Below are 20,363 nucleotides of genomic sequence, written 5' to 3'. Positions count from 1 at the left end.
CCCAGGGCAAAGTATTTCCAGTGGTGAAACGAGCAGGGAGCCTATGGCACTGTCTCCCACTTGCAGAGTGAACCAGGGTATGATCAAAGGATAAATACAGTTGGTCCTGTATGGCTCCGGCCAGGGGTGCCCAACCCTCACACAGTTGAAAATTCACTTAGGGCTTGTAGTCAGCCCTCCATATACACAGATTCACCATATGTATGGTTCTGCATCTGAGGATTCAGTGATTGAAAAAATGCATGTATAAGTGGATCCATGCTGTTCAGACCCATGCTGTTCAAGGGTAGGAAGTACAGGCGGAAGTCAAATCTTAGGGAAAACTGATGCTCTTTCATACCCAGAATCTGGCTTGGACTTGAGTTTAGCCCCATTATGTCAGGGACAGACCAAGTTTGCAGTCATTCAGCCTTCTTTCCCAGGATAGCACCCTTGCCTCAATCCAGTTCATTGTCAGTGTCTTGGGTCTTTAAAAGATGTTGTTTGAATCCTTCATGTCCCCAGATTGTCCCTTCATCTCAAGGACCCACTGGGCACCGATGCTAGTACACTCAGCACCTTCTGGTGCCAGGCTCCTAGTAAACTGTTCAAAGTGTTTATTAAGTGAGGGGATGCAAACGCAAGAGAGATCCCCGGAGTGACTAGTTTATGAGCTCAAGAAATGTGTAATCTCATTCAGGAGGGCCAGACACAGGTGAAAAATAAAAAATAGCGTTAGTGGTGCTCAAATAGATGCAAGGTTGAGTACAAACAGGTTGGTGCTGTAGGAATAGAGAGTGCCCACTGCCCTGAGCAGTGATACGGAGAAGGGGGCCGCTTGTTATGAGGACCACTTCTGGCCATTTGGGACATGAATCATCTCATTAACTAACCTCGTGGTGGGTTTGCAAAAGGCCTTTGGTCTGTTCTCCAGCCTGAGCGGCCTCCTCAGCTCCACCCCCACCCCACCCTACACACCGTCTCCTTTTCTAACACCCAACTTCCCTTCCCAATCAAATGAGATTCAGAGGCTGATCTGTGTTACTGGTAAATTCTTGAGTTTTTTCCTGAGCAGTAAGTGGGGAGGTCAATCTTGCTGATGGGTTTAAAACTCTCAGGTGGATTAGATTCAGAATGAAGAGTGAAAGGATTAGGTTTATAAATGACTCATTCAATTAGATGAGAAGCTGCCCTGACAGGCAAACACAAATCACACGGATGAACAGATGAACAGCGGCACAGACCGACAGACCGACAGACCACACCCAACCTCAGAGTTCCTGGCCACCCAGCTGCCCCTAGACTCACTCTGCACGCTCCCACCACAGAAACGCCTAGTCATTTTGGAACCTTGGCTTTAGGACTTCTGTTTGTCTTGATACCAGATAAAAAAGGGTGTATATCTCATTAAAAATAATCACTGAGAAAGAGTAAGAACCACAGGCTTGGCCCATAGCCCTGTAACATGCATTGAGGGTCTCTGTTTAAGGACCTTGTTTCTGCCAGCGTTCAGTAAAAAAGGCAGAAGTGGGGCAAGGGGGGGGGGGGCGTATGGAATTCCTCCACAGAAACCCTGAAACTGAGGCCTTCAGAGGTCATGGTCTTAGATCTGCCCGTGGGCCCAAGAGGAATTCCGGGCCACTTGCATCTCTATTCTGGAGCAGGATGGCCCAGGTCTTGGCTAATGAGAGAGGCCAGGCTCTGGATGAGGAATGACAGGGGGGTCTGTAGGGAGTCCATCACTGCGGGAATGACTGAGCCTGCTGTGAGGTGGGGCCTCTGGCACAGCCAGCCAGGCTCTCCGTGTTTTGACTGCCCACCATCCAGCTCCCATTCCCCAGGTCTGACAAAGTTACTGGGGCTACCAGGGGTATCCCAGTGGACTGTCGACTTAGAAACATAACTGCTAGTCTCCTTCCTCTAGCTTCTCAGGTTTGGAGAGATCATCTCCATTTTCCAAGAACCTAATGCACTCATCAGTAATCCAGTCATGGAGCAAACCCACACTGTGTAGAACACAGGTGCAGGCCTCTCTCCAGGGCAGCAAGATTACAAGCTGACCCTGTGCAGTCATACCCCCATCCTCTGGGGATGGCGGGAGACAAAGCAGAGACTGGTACCCAGGAGAGTTGCTCTCCTAGGGTGCGGGCTGGAACTACGACAGCCAGTGCAGCAGCCCTTGACTGGGTGGGCTACAGGAGGTGCTCAGATCCAGCCCATCTCCAAGCCTGGGGCTCACTGCCTCTAGCCGCAGCTGGACTGCAGCTTGCTAGCACTGCAGATGATCTAATCAAGCAGGTTCTAGCTCCAAAAACTCTTCTTATTCAGAGGCTATCCCCCACTATTTGAAATCACCCCACACAGTTAACCATTTATGAAAGTGGTTCTACCCCTTCTCATTGGCCAAGTCATGTCCAACAGCTGCCAAACAGTTATAGGTGTCATTGGCTCAGCTGAGTCCTAATGGGCTGATAGTCCCATTGCTGTTATCCATTCCCACCAGCTGTGGCATCGTCATGTTGTAGAGTGACATGGAGGAAGCAGGCTTCTCCACAGGTGCTGAGAGTGACTTAGATGGGAAAACAGAATCTACCTGTGCACACACACATCTTCCCAAAACAGAGGGTCTCCTTAACCTCATAATAAGTACACAATTATTATATGTTAACCCTCTTAATAAGCACACAAGTCTAACCATGCTAGTTTCTTAGGGCTGCTAAAACAAAGTACTGCAAACTAGATGGCTTAAAACACCATGAATTTATTCTCTCTTGGTTCTGGAGACCAGAAGTCAAAAAGTAAGGTGTCAAGAGGGCCACAATCTCGTAAAGCTCTATGTCTCTCTGAGCAGCTGGCATGGCTGGCAGCCCTTGGTGTCCTTGATTTGCAGGTGCATGACACCAGTCCCTGCCTCCATCTTCAGCTCACGTGGCATTCTTCCCTGAGTGGGTGTCCTCTCCCCTTCCTGTAAGGACACCAGTCATGTTGGATTGGGGCCCACCCTAAGGACTTCATCCTAACTTGATCACATCTGCAAAGACCCTATTTCCAAATTAGGTGACATTCACCTGGTACCAGGGATTAAGACTTCAATGTATTGTGTTGGGGGACATAGTTCAACCCATAACACAGTGTTATACATATTCATCCTGTGATCGTGTGAATAAAGTTATGTAGGGGGCCAGGGCAGGCAGGGGTAGTGATTTATGGAGAACTTTGTGATGGCCTGAGGTAGTGAGCTGCATTTTGGAGGCAAGAACGACATGGACATACAGAGGGTAGGGGGCCCAGGTACACGTGCAAGGGCAAAATAATCATGACTTGGCCACCATGGGAACTCCTCCTGTGGAACAGCTGCATTGTCATCCGTGGAACAGCTGCATGCTCACCTCTCTGCCTCTTTATCCATGCAGGCGGAACAACCAAAGAATGACTTAGATCTGGACCAGGATGCAGATCTAGCCTACAATAGCCTGAAGGTAAGATTCTTGGAAGACAGGCTTCCTTGACCTCTCACCCTTGGGAGGATGGAGTCTGGGCAGCAGCAAATCCAGTCCTGAGGTGCCTTCTGCTAACATGTGGAGCCGTAAGGACACCATTTCCTCTTCCCGCACTTGAGCTTCTTCATCTTGGAAATGAAGGAAATTGTGTATTTACTCCAAGAAACCACAGTATATGCTAATGGGTCCCTCTATTATATACAACACCCCTGACACAAATTTTATGAGTTTTCCACATCAAGCAATTCTCTAGTTCTCTGTGGACACTTAACCAAGTATCCTACAGTTCAATTCCATTCAATTCAAATTATTCTCCACCTGGTGTAACCCACTGGTTCTCCAAGAATAGTCCTGGGACCAGCAGCATCACTGGGAACATGCTAGAAATGCAGATTCTTGGGCTTTAGCCCAGACCTGCTGAATCAGAAGGGGAGCAGTCAGTTTTAATGCCCCCTCCAGGGATTCTATTGCCCACTCATCTCAGCACCAGTGTTTCAGCCTGGCTGCGAGGCACTGCCTCCAGGACTCCCTTCTTAAAATCAGGCTCAGAAACTCCTCTCTTCCATTCAGCTGACCCATGGGAACATGCCCTGCTCTCTTCCCGCAGCTCCTCTGCCAGCACAGGCTTGGCTCAGAGAGGGCTCAGTAAACCCTTGTCCAAAAATGTCACAGCTCCATCGCTGTCCCACTCTGCCTCTGTTGCAAGGCTAGAATCTGAGGTTGCAGGACCTGGTTGTCCCTTCCTTGCCCCTGGCCAAACCTGACTTGACCTTGTTGTCACCACAGGTTCCCAGATACAGCTTCTGGGAGCCAGAGTAAACTTCAGCCACCATCTGGCCTCAGTCCCTTGAACCACACCTGAGAAAGAAAAAGCTCCAGGGCTGCAAAGTGGGACCTCGAGCCAGAGTGAGGCCCCAGGGCTTCTGCCTCCAAGCCCAGTGCTCCTTCACCAGGCAGGGCTGGCTCTCCTGAGCATGCACACTGCCAACAGAAGGAAAATCACTCATGCTCTGAGTTCTTTAACTCCTGAACTTAATCACGATAGGATTTATGAGCTCACCAACAGCCATTCAGCAGTAATCAAAATACCTCAGAGCCCTCCTCATTTCTGCATAATCCCTGTCTCCACTCATAGTTCTAAATCTCCCAGATGACCACACGGGTAGCAGAGTGCTGGGAAGGACCTTGGACCAGCCTCTAACCCCCCATGAGCCTTCTCCACTCCATCCTCAGCTTCCTCGTTCATTAGAGTAAGGGCTTGTACCAGTGGTCTCTTAGGTCTGTGATCCTATCTCCCTGTAATAGATGGGCAACCAGTGCCCACTTGTCCATATTCTGTTTTCTGTGGAAATTTTGAGTCCCATATATTCCAGGGCCCTCTCAGCAATTTATGTGTAATTATCACTTTAAATTATCTGACTTCATCTTAAAGACAGAGTTAAATATTTAGATAGAAAATTTTAAATACATTCCAAAATTGAGGTTCGACAGTTTTTCCTCCATTAGCGGTGACAGTTGGTGGCTTTCTGTATGCCCAAAACAAAATCGTTGGTCTATCCTCCAAACACTAGTCCATGTGATGCCTCTTAGATAGAAGGGGAGAGAGGAGTTCCTGTCGTGGCGCAGTGGTTAACGAATCTGACTAGGAACCATGAGGTTGCAGGTTCGATCCCTGGCCTTGCTCAGTGGGTTAAGGATCTGGAGTTGCCATGAGCTGTGGTGTAGGTTGCAGACACAGCTCGGATGCTGCGTTGCTGTGGCCCTGGTGTAGGCTGGTGGTTATAGGTCTGGTTAGACCCCTAGCCTGGGAACCTCCACATGCTGTGGGAGTGGCCCTAGAAAAAACAAAAAAATAAAATAAGATAAAATAGAAAAAAGGGGAGGGATGCTGTCTAGACAAATAAGTTTATGGTATGCAGCATTTTATATTCTTTCTTGGAAAGTAAGACAATACTTGAACATACTAGGGTTCTAGGAAGTCCTGTTCTAACATGTTGTTTAAAAAAATTGTTAACCCCAGGCTTCCACAAGGAAGGGTTTTGGAGCTAAATTGGCTTAGAAACACAAATACCATTGAATCACTTAGAAAAATGCGACCATGGAGGCATCGTGTCAGATCCTCCGCATGGATATCTCAGGGTTGTGGGTTCAAGTCCAGGCCCCAACTTTGCCTGCTTGCTGACATAGTCAGAACTGCAGCTGTGTGTGTCCAGTCATTAAAAGGGGCTCTTGGCCACGCAGAGCTGACTGGGCAGGTGGTTAAGGAAGGTGGAGGAGGAGGCCCACCTGAGGAGGGCGCTCTGGCACCAGGGAGTAATGGGGTGTCGCTGGGCCTCCTTCCAGAGGCAGGAGCTGGAGTCGGAGAACAAGAAGCTGAAGAATGAGCTGAATGAACTGAGGAAAGCCGTGGCCGACCAAGCCTCAGCGCACACAGCCGCCCACGGCGCCCCAGATGGCTATAGCCTCCTGCTGAACCAGCTGAAGCTGGCCCACGAGGAGCTGGAGGTGCGCAAGGAGGAGGTGCTCATCCTGAGGACCCAGATCGTGAGTGCGGACCAGCGCCGCCTGGCGTCCAAGAGCTCGGTAATGCAACCACACCGCTGCAGGGGAGGGGTGGCGCTGCTGGGGCCGCACTAGGGGAGAGGTGTTTTCCTTACATACCTCCACCTGGGAGGGGCTTCAACCTAAAAGAACAGAGTCTTGCTATAGAGTCTCCTCCAAAAGAACAGCACGACTTTTCATGGGAGACTTTATTGGAAGATTCTAGAATTTTCTGAAGATACTCAATACTTACAGGTTCAAAAGGAACAAGGCACAGAATTGGTGAAAACCTGGGCCATGGCCTGAGCAGCCCTCTTGGCCTGTGTTTTCACACCCAGTCTTGCCCTTTGCTTTTTCCTTTGTTTCCTGGGTTGAGAAGTCTTTCCCTCTCTTAGCCCTCCCAGGCTGGCAGGTCCAACTTCTCCTTCATCTCTTAAGGTTTCCACCTCCTGCCCAGATTGAGGGCTGGGAGAGTGGGGCCGGAGGCCTCCTGGGGCACTCGGGGCATGGGCCCTGGAGTGTGAGGGGGCTGGGACAGGTGGGCAGTGCTGAGTTAGAGCATCCTAAACTGACTTCAGTTGTGCCTTCCCGATCCGGGTGCCTTCCCCTCGAGGGACACTGTCCTTGCTTTTCCCTACCACCACTCCTCACTGGCTGCCTTTCACTGCCAGGCCTGGTTGTTCCCTGACTCTTGCAATATGATATGTTTTTCCTTTTTTTTTTTTTTTCTTTTTCTTTTTCTGGCCACACCTGCAGCATGTGAAAATTCCCAGTCTAGGGGTTGAATTGGAGCCACCCCTGTCGGCCTGTGCCACAGCGCACAGCAACAGCGGATCCAAGCCACAGCTGCAACCTACACCACAGCTTGCCTCAACGCCAGATCCTTTACCCACTGAGCAAGGCCACGGATCAAACCCACATCTTCATGGAGACTGTCAGGTTCTTAACCCTCTGAGCCACAATGGGAACTCCCCCAGTGTCATTTTTAAAAGTTCCAGACTGGGTTTAACCACTGTTATCTGAGGACTTCCTGGGCCTTCGTCTCTTCTCACAGGCTCACTTTTATACTTCTGTGTATAAAGTCATTTCATGACAGTTGTTTGTATAACCAGAGTTATTTATTTTTTTCATCTGGGACATTCTAGGAGCCGAACATCAATGCCAGAACAAGCTGGCCTAACAGCGAAAAGCATGTGGATCAGGAAGATGCTATCGAGGCCTATCACGGGGTCTGCCAGACTAACAGGTAAGTCTCTCTCGCAGTATCTGTGCCTGGAGGGGCGAAGGAGAAGGCCCTGTCCAGCCTGGAGCTTGGAGGCTGCTCCTCCAGCACTGAGCTGACGTGCGCTCAGCCTCAGAATGGTGGTTATTGTAGGAGATAAAGGAGGAGGAGCAGACTTGGTGAGTCCCATGCACTTAGGAAGCCTGCTATTAGCTTCAGCAGGACTCCAGTTAGACCTTGGAGCATCAGAACCCAGATCCTCAGAAGGGCCCTGGGAATGGGCCCTGGGAGGTTTGACAGGAGGAAGGGGGAGGACCGGCTGGGAGGGACTTTTCCCATTGAAACGGAAGCAGGCGCACAGTGAGCCTACCTGAGTGGTGATGGTGGGGAGCTGCTGCAGCTGTTTGCCGCTGCCGTCTTTACTTAGCCCAGCCGATGGGCACCCACAAGGGTGGGCTCCCTGCCCTGTCACTTAAGATACGGAACTCAGGCTACACACTGCAGATCCTGGATGGGAGAATGTAACCATTATTGACTAAAATAAATCTCCCTGGATTTTCATGAAATGACCACCTCTGATTCCCCCTCAAGGAAGAGTTACCCAGGGTTAAGGCGAAAGAAAATGACTGTCTGAGGGAGGCAGCAGCACCCTGGGACGCAAGATGGGACAGGGACCCCAAGGTAGTGCGGTCGAGTGTGTGCGCTGGGGAGCTCATTCACTCACCCGCTATTTAGGGACACTTCATTACTGCTCAATGCCCCAGTTTCCTATCTGTGAACTGGGAACAGTCATAACAGCTACTTTACTGTGGATGGTGACTGAGAAGATTAGGCGAGTCCGTGTAAAGCCCTCAGCACATTGCCTGCCTGCACTAAGCATGCAGTAAACATCAGTGCTGATACAGCCGCTGTTACTGCCTCTGCCTCCCTGTGCCTCTGAGGCCCTTGTAAAAACACAACTAACCTGTTCTCTGGCTCCCTTTCTCTTAAACCTCAGCTAATTGAATGTTGAGCAGTCACAAAGCATTTGTTCAAAATTGCTGAAAACAAGTGCATCCAGAAATTGTCAGTAGGTGGCACTGGGCGCAGCATGAACTTGTTGGCAGGCATGTGAGGGCTTCCTGGACATTGATTTCGAGATCTTCTCATCTAGCCCCTTTCTCATGGTTGAGGAAATGGAGCTGTGCAGGCTCACGGAGTCAGGGTGGCCTCCAGAAGGACTGACTCCCAGGACCGGCTGCCTCCAGCGCACTGCAGAGGTGATCCGAAGGTGAAGGCCCCCAGGAAGAAACTCGGGTTTTATTTCCAGAGAGATGTACTTCTTTTCTCTAAAGGAGGGAGAGGGGAAAATGAAGGTGAATCTCTGAATGCCAAAACCAAAGTCAAGATTTAGTCATTTTCAATTATCTTGGGTGACGATAAGAAAGGAGATGAATAAGAAAAAGAAGCACAGGTGATATTTGAAATTTAACAAAAAGAGAAAGAGGGAAACCGGGAGCTTGGTCCTGACAAGCGAGTGTGCATATCTTTGTGATCTTCATAAACCATCCCTGTTATCAGCTGCCTTTTATTCATCCAGATGGTTGTCAGGAATCCAGCCCCAACTATAGGTTTTCCCAGGGGAGGCTTAATACCCTGGATTTGTCTTCCTTTGCAGCAATAATGATGATGGTGATAAAATAAAAATAGCTTTTCTTATATCTTAAAATAATTCCATTCCCAGCAAGCCCAGGGTACAATAGTGAACTAATAGCCTGTGAAACCAAGTTAAGTACAGGAAAGAGCAGCCGCCTCGGGGTGGGGGTGGGGAGCCAGAGCCTGTCTCACCTGCAAATGACATTGGTGTTTTGTCTCCCTTCCAATCGCGGGAATCCCAGCAGCAGGGAGGACCACAGTGGGTAGGCTGGCAGGGCAGGAGGAATGGGCCTGCGATTCCTGGAGCCCGGCTGGCAAGGGCATCCTTCGCGATCAGGACCACCCCCCACAAAGGTGCTTTGAAGACAGAGTTGCTTTTCCTCGCCTACTATTTTCTTGAAATGGAGGATATTCTGCTTTAAATACAAACTGTATTATGCAGGGATGATTTTGGAGTCGGTGTGGTTGGAAAAATAATCTATGCTCTCCCCTAGGAAAAAACTCACACTTGTACACTTAATTTTGCTTAGATTTCAGGAGGAAGTGGAGACAACCCCCACCACCAGCACTGGATCACAGCCTCTTTAAGAGTCCTGGTCTCCAAGTTCAGAATTTCTTCATTTGCTAACTTGCATAGTTTATAGAGTTATTTTTTGACCTTTGCCACTGGGTCTTTGGTTTTCAAATTGTGGGAGAGAAGCCAGTGCTCAGGGTCTGCTCCGAGAAGAGCCCCAGGAATACATAGGGCCCTTCTGCTTCCAAATGCTCTCTCATTTTCACATCTTGGGAACGAAGGGAAACCAACATCATTATTACCATTTTATAAATGGCAGCGCTAAAGTAAAGAGAGGGCTAGTCCATGCCCAGAGACAGGCTGCCGCAGATAGGCAAGGTGCTGGGAGAAGCCTCCTTCCCAGGGCTGTCTGGAACCAAGCCTGCAGGGCCTACCTGGGGGAGACGGGCAAGTGGGCTGGCAGATGATCCCGGCTGCTCTCAGGCTGGCCTTGCCTCTGGCCTTGCCCCTGGGGGCAGGAGTGTGGCCAGGGCTCAGGCCTGGCTCTGCAAACATGCTCCTTTGGCCACGGGTCAGTTCAACCCAAGCCTTGCCAAGTCTGCGGAGCTCCACAGCAAGACTTAGAGTGCATTTCTAGACTTTTCCTCAGGTCCCAGGAAACCTCCTTGCAGGTCTTCTCTGCCCAGCAGGTACCAGGAAACAACAGGGGGCCCTTGGCACGGAGAGCAGCTGTGCTGTTGCCACCTGAGCTTGGGCAGGTGAACCTGGGATTGTTAGCCCCTAAAGAGCCTGCGCAGGAGAGGAGAGACCTTATCCAAACAGGAAGGAGTTAGTGCAGCCGCTTTAGGGTGCTCTTGGAGTTGACAGTCCTTTGGCCTTGAGCCCCAGCTGCTGCAGGCTGTCCTGCTGGGCAGGGCAGAGCAGGGAGGATTGACTGCTTGGCTCCTCTCACAGCACCCACTCAGCTGCTCCTGCCTTCTAGCGGTGATCATTCCCTTATGTTCCTCCAAGTTCTCGTGGTCCCGAGAGACATCAGCACCATGTCTGTCTCTGTGCGCACAGAGTGGTCTTTGTAGAAATGGGAAACCACCCTCTCAAGCTGGCAGGAACCTTGTCTGTTTCTGTCCACAGACAGCAGGTCCTTTCAATGGTGGTTAGGTCCTAGTTTCACAGTTTGTGCAGAGGGAAAGTAATAGTATCCCAGGCCTTTTTTGTGCATGACGTTTACAAATTTAGGTCATATAATTACAAATCTAGAAGAAACCTCTCAGGTTAACTCAGCCAAGCGCATTGACTTCACACGTGAAGAACAGGCCCAGGGCATGTAGGATTAACTGGGCCAGGAGTTTGTCAGCAGAGGGGAGCTGTCTTCTGGAGAGCCTGGCTCTCCAGCAGCTTCCTCAACCTGTATCTTGCTGCCTTCTGCAGTTGGAGACTCTCCCCGCTGCTTATTCGCGTGTGGCCATGGCCTCTTTGGGAACAGGGCTCAGCATGGTGGAACATTTGTGGGTTCTCCATGAATATGTTTTAAGATTAAGTGACATCAAGGATTTAGATTTAAAAAGTAAATTCCTGTAAGCTTGTTCAGGGTTTTCCTTCTGAAACCACCAGGTGGTGCTCCCTCTCCAACCCCCCCCCCCCAGTGGTGTGGGTGGAGCTGGAGAGAGACCCTTTCTTGGGGAACAAAGGATGGGCCTGGAGTTGGTTGACTGGTTTTTAATTTACTCATGTGCCTGACTTCCTGAGCGCTGTGGAATGACTGGGCGGCATGGTTCTCTGCTCTGCACTTTGTGCACAACGCCTGGTATGTTATGGAATTAAGGATGCCAACTTCCACACTCGTTTCCACCCCCCCCCCCCCCCCCCGCCTGCCCTGCTGGGGCCAGGCAGCCACTCCTCAGTGCCTGAGGGGCCAGCCAGTGTGAGGCAGGAAGAGGCTTAAGACCAAGGCCTGGAGACCACCTGACGTCCAGCGCAAGTGTCAGTGTCAGGCAGGTGGTTCCCACCTTGGCATCTCTGCATGCCTGGAAATGAGAAAGTTGGAGGACAGGGACCCGCCCACTGGGTTTAAAGTACTAGCTCAGCGGCCAAAAGGCCTGAGTTAAATAATGTAAGTGTTAAGGGGTTCCTGTTGTGGCTCAGTGCATTACAAACCCAACTAGTATCCATGAGAATGTGGGTTCAATCCCTGGCCTCGCTCAGTGAATTAAAGGATATGACATTGCTGTGAACCACGGTGTAGATCACAGACATGGCTCAGATCCCACTTGCCTGTGGTGTAGGCCGGCAGCTGCAGTTCGATTTGACCCCTAGCCTGGGAACTTACACATGCCACTGTTGTGCCCTACAAAAAAATAAAATAAGTGTAAATATCCAAGAAAGGGGAGGTGCTAAGCTGTGGGCTCCCCCTCATGCAGCCCAGGCCATGAGCGGATTTGCAGTGGTAAGCGGACACAGGCCAGCTGAGGGCTCCGAGAAGAGAGAGTGTCTGGAAAAGCCAGGCCCGGGCTGAGGGGCCAGAACCCTGACTAGGAGGGGTCCCAGGGTAAACTGACCAGCAGTAGCCCCCAGCCTGGCTGGAGGGAGAACAAGTGTGACGATGGAGCAAAAGCCCTGGGTGGCCCTTGAAGCATCCTCACCATTGGTTTTTACTCGGCTCCTTTGCAGATGCTTCAGAGTCAGGTCTGCTGTGGGTGTGACCAGCTGTGCCCAAGAAGCAGCCCGGGTGAGCCCTGCAGGGGCCAGGTCCCTCCTCGTGTGGCTGAGCCAGGGGGAGATGTAACAGCCGCACCCCCCAACCTCACACCCAACCTGACGGGCATCCCTTGGCCCATGGCCTCAAATGCTCCTGGGAAGGATCGTTTCCCCCTGGGAATTAGGAAGGGGTTACTGGTCCTGGTAGCAGGCAGTGTGGATGCAGCTTCTGCTTCATAATTCCTGCCAGGAAAACTGGGATCAAACCAGCAGGAGCAGAGGCCCCCCCAGGAGCAGGGATGGAGGAGCTGAAACCCAGGGTTGGGGGCAGCAGGGCTCTGCCTACCACCCAGTCCCACTGGCCTTCAGGGGTCTTGTGTGTGCCCAGGGCTGTGTGAGACAGGGGAGGGGGGTAAGGGGGACTCCATGCTGGGGGAGTCTATGACATGTGCCTGCTCTCCAAGAATTCTGCTGCTGGCACTGGGCAGACACAGGGCAAAGGAAAAGACAAAATAACTTGCAAATAGGAGACATCTGACCTTCTGCTTTTTCAATTAGTAAATAGGGGTAATGAACCTGATGCCAGGGTCAAAGGGAGAAAGTTCAGTTCTCATCCTGCTGGTTGCCAAGATGCTAGTTGTTGGGTTTTTTTTTTGTTTGTTTTGTTTTGTTTTGTTTTTTTTAGTGTTATCTAGAATTATGTAATGTTTTCATTTGCATTTGCTGAAGTATAGTTGATTTAAAATGCTGTGCCAAACTAGCTTTATTATGCAAGACTCTGTAGTGAGGGCTGGAGTTAACACTTTTGTGCCCTTAAGAAGTGACAGGAGAGACATATGCCTTGAAAAGCAGATAAAATATGTAGCCTCCTTCCCTGTCCTCAGGGAGCCAGATGTCCCCGAGGTCCCACCCCCAGATCACTCGGGCATCTGGGAGGCCACTGTCCCCACCCAGTGCAGCTAACACCCTCACAGCGTCTGCACCTTCCACCCCTGCACGGTCCCCTCCTCCCTGCCCTTTTTTCATCTCCTGATTCTTTCCCCAGTTTGTTCAGGTAGAGGGGAGGACAGGGAGTGAACACAGGTGAATGCCACCTCCATTTGCAGCAGCATCAGAACAAGTGCCACCTCCGCTCTGCCTTCAGCATCGTGCTTTCTGGCTGGGGGTGCCCAGTGAGTCCCATAGGAGAGGGTGGGAACCCACTCTCCAGACAGTGACTGGAAGCCAGGAGACTTGGCGGAGCTGATGTTTGCAGGCACCCAGATGCCGGTGACGGGAGGGGAGGAGGGGGAGCTGAGCGTTCTGGAGCCTTCTCTCCTGCCTTTCCACACCTTGGCTGCCATCTCCCTTTCCCGGGCTCTCTGCTGCCCCATCTCTCCCCTCTACAGTGGATGCCCTTTTTCTGTCCTTTATTTCTAGCAAGACTGAGGATTGGGGATACTTGAATGAAGATGGAGAGCTCGGCTTGGCCTACCAAGGCCTAAAGCAAGTTGCCAGGTCAAATGTGTCCCTTTCTTCCTGTGTCTACTCCGTTTTGCCTGCTCGTGTCTATGCTTCATTGTTTTTCAGCTGGAGTGGATGCAAGGGTGCAGTTCACAGGGTGCTGGTGGGTAGCCCCTTGCATCGCCATCTGTCACTTTGTGTCCAGGCCCTGTGGATCAGGTCGGTGGAGGCTGCTTCTTGGGGTCAAGGTGATAGTGACTGATGGCCCAGTGGAACCTTAGAAACCAGCGGGTCCGGCTCACTCACTCTGCAGTGAAGGGATAGACCGGGGGTGGGGTGGGGGGTAGGGGGCAGGTAACGGGGCAGCAGGCCCGCAGCTCTCTAAAACACAGCTGAGAGGAAGTGAATTCTGTGTGTTTCTGAGTCTCTGCGGCCCCCATGCAACACACTGACCATCCTAACGGCAGGATCAGCCAAGAGCATCAGATGCGTTTGTGCTGCTGGCTGTGCTCCAAGTGCAGGGCTCCTCGCAGCCTGCCCTCTGGCACGTGTGCTGGCCCTGTGGAGCTCACAGCAGCTGACCAGCCCAGCGCCAGGTGTGCTACAGGGACATGGGGTCTGACCCTCACTGCGCTTCCCTGGGGCAAGTCTACTGGAGCTCACAGGGTATGAGGAACTTGATTCTTGAGCAGAAGATCCAGAATGTGAACCTGGTTCCATTGAATATGAATCTGAATCGGTAACCCTTTGGCCGCCAGCCCTGGGTGAGCAGTTTAGCAAAGAAGGTTAGACGTGTGCAGAAATTAATACAAACTGATGGTTGTGCCACATGTTTGTTGCCAGTGTGTGGCTTTTTGAGGCTGTGGCACAGATGAGACTCCCAGGAATAGATGGGGCAGTGGTCCTCAGGCTTGTTTCCCAGAAGAGGAGACAGGCTAGGCCAGGTGGCATGAGTGCCATCCCCAGTGCACTCAGCTTGGTGGTGGCAGAGCTGGAACAGGAGCCAAGGGCCTCATGCACCATCTCCCAAGTTCTGACTACTAATGACATCGTAGAGGTCCTATGACAGCAGCAAGAGCCAGAGTTCCCATTGTGGCTCAGAAGTAACAGACCCAGCTAGTATCCATGAGGACACAGGTTTGATCCCTGGCCCAGTTCAGTGGGTTAAGGATCTGGTGTTGCTATGAGCTGTGGTGTAGATCACAGATGCGGCTTGGACCAGGAACTTCCATATGCTGCAGGTATGGCCCTAAAACAAAAACAAAAACAGGCAGCAGGAGCCTCTCTTATTGGCAAAAGAAAGTTAAGATCAGCTTGTTCTCAAGGCAGCGTGTCTCCTGGCTTTGGGTTCAAATGTGGCCCCCACTGTGAGCAGCGTGACCTCCAGCTGGATCAGAACTGGACCTGTCTCCTCAGGTCATTGTGAGGAATAGGGCCGACCCTAGTGAAGCATGTTGCACTGCCTGGCATGCAGTAAGTGTGGAATGAATACTGGCTGCTACATGTGTTAAATGGCTATTTTTCAGTACGATCAGATTCCTGTCCCATCTAGGAATTGTCTTATTTGTGGGTGTGAGAAGGCGCTAGATATGGTTTAACGCATTGGCAAATGAAAGCATAAATCAACAAAGAAGGCACAGCCCTACACATCAGGAGACCTGGCTTCTAGAAGCAGCTCTGCCACTGGTCATGACCCCCAGCCTCTCTCGTATTCTTTTCACACCTGCAAGGTGAGGCGGCTGGCTTGGTTCTTGGGCAGGGGTTCTCGGACCTTGCACAGAACCCTGGGCTGTCACCCAGCTATAGTCTACATGGAGGGTAAGAAATATGTGAGCAGTAAACTCACAGCACAAACCCAGAGTTAATCCTGGAGGCAGAATTCCTAGAACCCAGTGTTCAGGTCTATTTCCTTTATTAAATGTATCACTTAACTGGTGATTACTTTCAGCGTATTATAGTCAAGATTGGCTGTTATCTACCTATTGTGTGTCCTCTAAAAATGCTGATTCAATTCCCAAATTATCTCCCACAGTCCTCGCCCTGTTGTTTGCTTTTGGTGATGCCGCCTGTGAGGAGGGGGTGAATTGGTCATCTCGCCATCATGTCTTCGTTTGTGTCACTTTGCTGAGAAGTCCCTGGGCGCCAAGCATCTCACCTGGTGCTGCGGTGGGGCAGACTAAACACGTGGTCACTTCCCTCTGGGACTTTACAGTGTAGACTTACCCCTCTCGTTGCCTTGTGGATTTGCTCCCTCCTCTCTGGTGGCAATGATCCTGTCCCAGACCAAGAGCCGAAGTGCAGAAACCTGGTGCCTGTGCCCCCTGGCTCCAGGGGCTCTTGGAGCTGTCTCCTAGGCACTTCCAGGGTCCTAATTCTGCCCACCTCTGACCACAGTCTTTATCTGCATCCCAGGAGGAGGAGGGGGTGGCCAAGTCAGAGGGCTTCTAATGAAAATTTATTCAAGCAGTGAAGTCCAAGAAGATCGCTCATAGTCTTATCAGTAATTAACTTCCTGAAAAGGAGCCTTTAACTTCCTTAACTCCTTGCCTTCTATTACGTTGGAACAGGTGGCTCCCAGAATGGCCCAAAGAGTCTTCCACAACTTCTCCCCAACCTTCTCCAGACCTTTTCTAGGTCTCTCTGCTTCTTGTCATGACAGCAGTTGATCTTAAACCTCCCTATCCCCAGATCATTTGCAATTACTTTCTGTTATGACTGGGGAGAAATTGTATAGAAAAGGCCAGAGATCAAGTAGGGGTAATAGTGGTAAGATAAATAAAAAGAAAGGGGCTAATGTTTTGCCTTTCTAAAACTTACAGAGAATCTACTCTAGGACAGTATGCAGTAGTATAGTTCATTCTACCAGAGGTTTGTCTCAGCAAGGAGATTCTTGGGAGCTTTGGGGCAGATATGGATGCTTTTATTGAAAACATGCTATAGGACATTTATTTCTGCTAATATTTTGACGTGGAAGCAGTCCCCAATCCCAGACCAGCTATGCTCAAGAATGAGGAATAAGATAAAGGCCCAAGGCCAGGGGGTGCTGCATTTGGCCTTGATCTCCTGTCCTCCAAGTGAGGTCAGGCTGGCCCGCCTGCCCGCGCAGCCCCATGGATCTGCACCCCCCATGTCATCCCCTGTTGGTTCCGTGCAATCGATGCTGCTGCTGTGTCCCTGCTTGGCTGCTCCCCTCGGCCATGTCTGTCTGTGGCTCTTACCTGGGGGCACTGACTCGAGTGCACCCCAGTCACCTGCACTCCTCTCCCCGTGCAGGTTGCTGGAGGCCCAGCTGCAGGCCCAGAGCCGTGAGCATGAGGAGGAGGTGGAGGGTCTCAAGGCCCAGGTGGAGGCCCTGAAGGAGGAGCTGGACAAGCAGCAGCAGACCTTTTGCCAGACGCTGCTGCTCTCCCCAGAGGCACAGGTGGAGTTCGGCGTCCAGCAGGAGATATCCCGGCTGACTAACGAGAACCTGGTGCGTACCGTGCCCCACAGGGTCCAGCTCAGGGAGGTCACATTCTGGAAGAGGTGGGGTTCAGGAATGGCCTTTCACCAAATGGTCAAGGTTAAAGTCCTTAGCTCTGTGCAAGAACAGAGAATCTGGAAACTTCCAGTCAGGAAGAGTTTATAGAGATAAATACTTATCTGTTAATATACAACCCCAAACCACTTGCTTAGAACAGTACCCCATTTTACCAGTCACGAGTTCTGGCAGGGCTCAGTGGGGGTGGATCTTCTCTGCCCCAACTGATTGGCTGGGGCTGGAGGAAGCAAGACAGCCCCATCCTGGATCTGAGGCCTCAGTTCCCTCCACCTGGTCTGCTTTCCCAATGCTCCTTGTCTTTCATTGGACCACCCTGAGCTGCTTCCTGTGGCAGCTGGCCTCCAGGAGGATGAGCTTGGAGGCCTCCAAAGGTCTAGTCCCAGAACTGGCTCAGGGCACTTCTGCCACAGTCTCTTGATCAAGACAAATCTAGCCAGGTTGAGTGGTGGGGGCAGACTCCTCCTTTTGCTTGGGGGGGGGGGTGGGTAGCAGGAGGAATTGTTGGTGGCTGTCCTTGCAGACAGTCACCAGGGGAGCCCTGGCAGATGCCGGAGAAATGGCAGAAAGTCTCTGTCCTCAGAGAGCTAGCAGGCCAGTAGGGAAAGCAGAGCATGTGAAACAAAAAGAAAAAGAAGACGCTGTTTCCAAAAATCCAGTTCTCCATGGGATTAATATGTATGCAGAAAAAGAATAGTCAGGAGACTTGAGCTGCGGCAGGAGGCATGAAAGGGATGTCACCCATGTGAATGGGCAGAGGAGGGAGCAGGAAGGGAGCCCATAGTTTCCTGAGATCCCACAATGGATGGTTGCTTCTGTCATCTGCATCCCTCCTAGTCACAGAGTCTGTAATGGTCATGGAGCTCCCTCTACCCCTCTCTCTGCCACGGAGAACCACTACCAGGCTGGAACAGGGTGGCTTTAATGCTTTAATGCATCTCGGGTCCCAGGGGGCTGATTTTCTCCATGTGGTGGTGGTTGCTAGGAATTAGGCAGCCACGCAGGGGCCCAAGCCTTGAGCCTGTTTTGCTTCTGTGCCCCAGGTAACCTCACTGGCCTGCGGCCTCCCTGTTGCCCTTGCGTGCCTTCACTTGTCCGCTCTTTCCCAGGGCACCGCCCATCCTCCTGGGGACACGAGGCTGAGGGTCTCCTGGGGGGTTTGTCATGGCAGCCCAAGGAGGCTTGGCCCAGAGAACTGTGGGTTCGGCTGCCTGAGCAGGAGGAGTCTTTGGTCTAGACCGGGGGAATGCTCTGAGCCATTGCGTGCTTCGTGGGTCCAGTCGGGGGAGCAGTGAGCTGTGTGGAGCTGGGCCCCCCACATTTTCCCAGAGCCTGGCCTCCTCGATGGCTGCCTGTGAGCCACACTCGGCCCCGATGCCACCCCGGCCCTCCAGGGCATGATTAGATCTGTCCTCACACTGCTTCCTTCTGCTTTTAGGACCTTAAAGAACTGGTGGAAAAGCTGGAAAAGAATGAGAAGAAGCTCAAAAAGCAATTAAAGATTTACATGAAGAAAGTCCAGGACCTGGAAGGTAGGGCGTGAGTGCGTGAGTCACAGGCATGCTCAACCACCCTTGGTGGGGGCGGGGGGACGGCCACCCCCCAGGCCCTTCCACTTCCCCACCTGGTGCTACCCCTGCCCAGTGCAGTCCCTGACAGAGTCACAGAGTGCCCCCCGTCTCAGAATCTGCACTACACATGTGACCTCAGCAGGCATTTGGGTGCACTGACTCCAAGCTCTGAGGGACAGCAGCGGAGGCAGCGGCCCTGTGGTCCTATCCTCTAGGGGCTTGGAGCTGGGAGGCAAAACCCTCCAGTGTGAAAGAATAATATGTAACACAAAGCCCCAAACCACAGGGCCCTGCTCCATGTTCTGGTGGTCAAGAAGGAGAGAGGTCAGTTGTGGGTAAAACTTTCCAACTGGAATCTGCCTCAGAGAGGTCAGGCAGGGATTTAAATCCATCTTCCAGAAACACACAGAATGTTCTTTCTCTGACTTCCTCACTGCAGATCTAATCATGTCATTCTCTGCCTTCCTCACTGCAGATCTAATCATGTCATTCTCTGCCCCTCTTTGCATATCCCACCTTGCTGGGGTCCCTCTCGTGGTCCCCTCACCACCTGGACCCCCTCATCTTTCCACCTCAGCTCCAGAGCCAAAATGTCCCCAGGGTTCCAGTCCCCTCTTTCACTGTCCTAACACCACCTCCTGTGGGTCACCACTCCCATCACAGGTATTGTTTGCTTGTTTGATCACCTGCTTTTGTCCACCAGCTGCCCTAGGTGAGGCTCTAGGAGCTCAGGCCTGGCACCTGTCCAGCCTTGGGCCATTGCACGCCTCTCTCCGTCTTTTGATTTCTCTTCTCTGTTTCTGGACTTCCCATTGTCCTGTCACTGAGGCTTTTTCTTCTCCTGATCCTCCACTCTCCCCTCCCTCCTTCTATCCCTGCTCCTCCCCTCCCCCTCCGTCTCTCCCCATCCTCTTTCCTTTCTTACAGCTGGGAAGGAAGAAATAGCACCCAATAGGGTGTTTGTACATCCTGCACCTCATGGCCTTCCCAAGTTTTCTCTGGTCCAGAATCTGCCCATTGCCATTTTGGGGGTTTCCTTGGCCCCTGTCCTTCGTGGACACCAGTGCCCAGTGCTGAGCCCCTCTGGGCACACTGGGAGTACAGCCCAGGCTGCAGGGGCAGACCATGTAAGAGAGTGTGGGAGCTCAAAGAACCAGACCCAGGCCCAAACCCCACCCACCTGAGATGAGCCCCCTACCCACCCCCTGGGGGAACCTGAGTCTGGAGGTCTCAGTTCGTGCCCCATCTCTTTCCTGCTCAGCTGCCCAGGCACTGGCGCAGAGTGAGAAGAGGCGCCACGAGCTCAACAGGCAGGTCACCGTGCAGCGGAAAGAGAAGGACTTCCAGGGCATGTTGGAGTACCACAAGGAGGACGAGGCCCTGCTCGTTCGGAATCTGGTGACAGGTCAGGCCTCTGCTGCCCCTCACCCCCACCCTCCTGCACAGCCCGCATCCCTCCCTTCATTTCCTCTGTGCCCCCACACAACCCCCACCCACCCTCACCTACCACCTCTCACCACCACATTTCTGATGAGCCCCCAGGTGGTGCTGATGCTGCAGGTCAGTGTGCGGGCTGCCCCGGGGCCGCATACAGGACTCTTGGGAGTCACTTTCCTCCCAGCCCCAGGCCTGGTTTGCCAGTTGTACCGCCCCGACCCTTCTGGACCCACACCCCTCAACGCCCAGAGCAGCAGCCACCTGCAGAGCCTGGAGGAAGAGTCCTGGA

General features: G+C 52.0%; 1 protein-coding gene across 5 annotated transcripts in view; it reads left to right on the top strand.

The window, feature by feature from the left end:
- Positions 1 to 20,363, top strand: part of MYO5B (myosin VB) — a 386,641-nt gene that overhangs the window by 351,751 nt on the left and 14,527 nt on the right. For 3 of the 5 annotated variants that reach the window (XM_021093027.2, XM_021093028.2, XM_084965753.1), the window contains 6 exons: positions 3,393 to 3,458; positions 5,823 to 6,062; positions 7,166 to 7,266; positions 16,802 to 17,000; positions 18,505 to 18,598; positions 19,899 to 20,042. In XM_021093027.2, the coding sequence (XP_020948686.2) occupies positions 3,393 to 3,458; positions 5,823 to 6,062; positions 7,166 to 7,266; positions 16,802 to 17,000; positions 18,505 to 18,598; positions 19,899 to 20,042 (844 nt within the window). Of the gene's footprint in view, positions 1 to 3,392; positions 3,459 to 5,822; positions 6,063 to 7,165; positions 7,267 to 13,504; positions 13,583 to 16,801; positions 17,001 to 18,504; positions 18,599 to 19,898; positions 20,043 to 20,363 lie in introns of all 5 variants that reach the window. The other 2 variants (XM_021093023.2, XM_084965752.1) reach the window with 1 other exon arrangement.

Source organism: Sus scrofa, chromosome 1 (genome assembly GCF_054392235.1).
Source record: "Sus scrofa isolate SSC_HxYL_T2T_F1_AM1 chromosome 1, Sscrofa_HxYL_maternal_Yorkshire_Landrace_v2.0, whole genome shotgun sequence".
Lineage (NCBI taxonomy): Eukaryota > Metazoa > Chordata > Mammalia > Artiodactyla > Suidae > Sus > Sus scrofa.
Note: the sequence above shows the minus strand (reverse complement) of the source record. Positions and strands in the feature narration are given on the sequence as shown.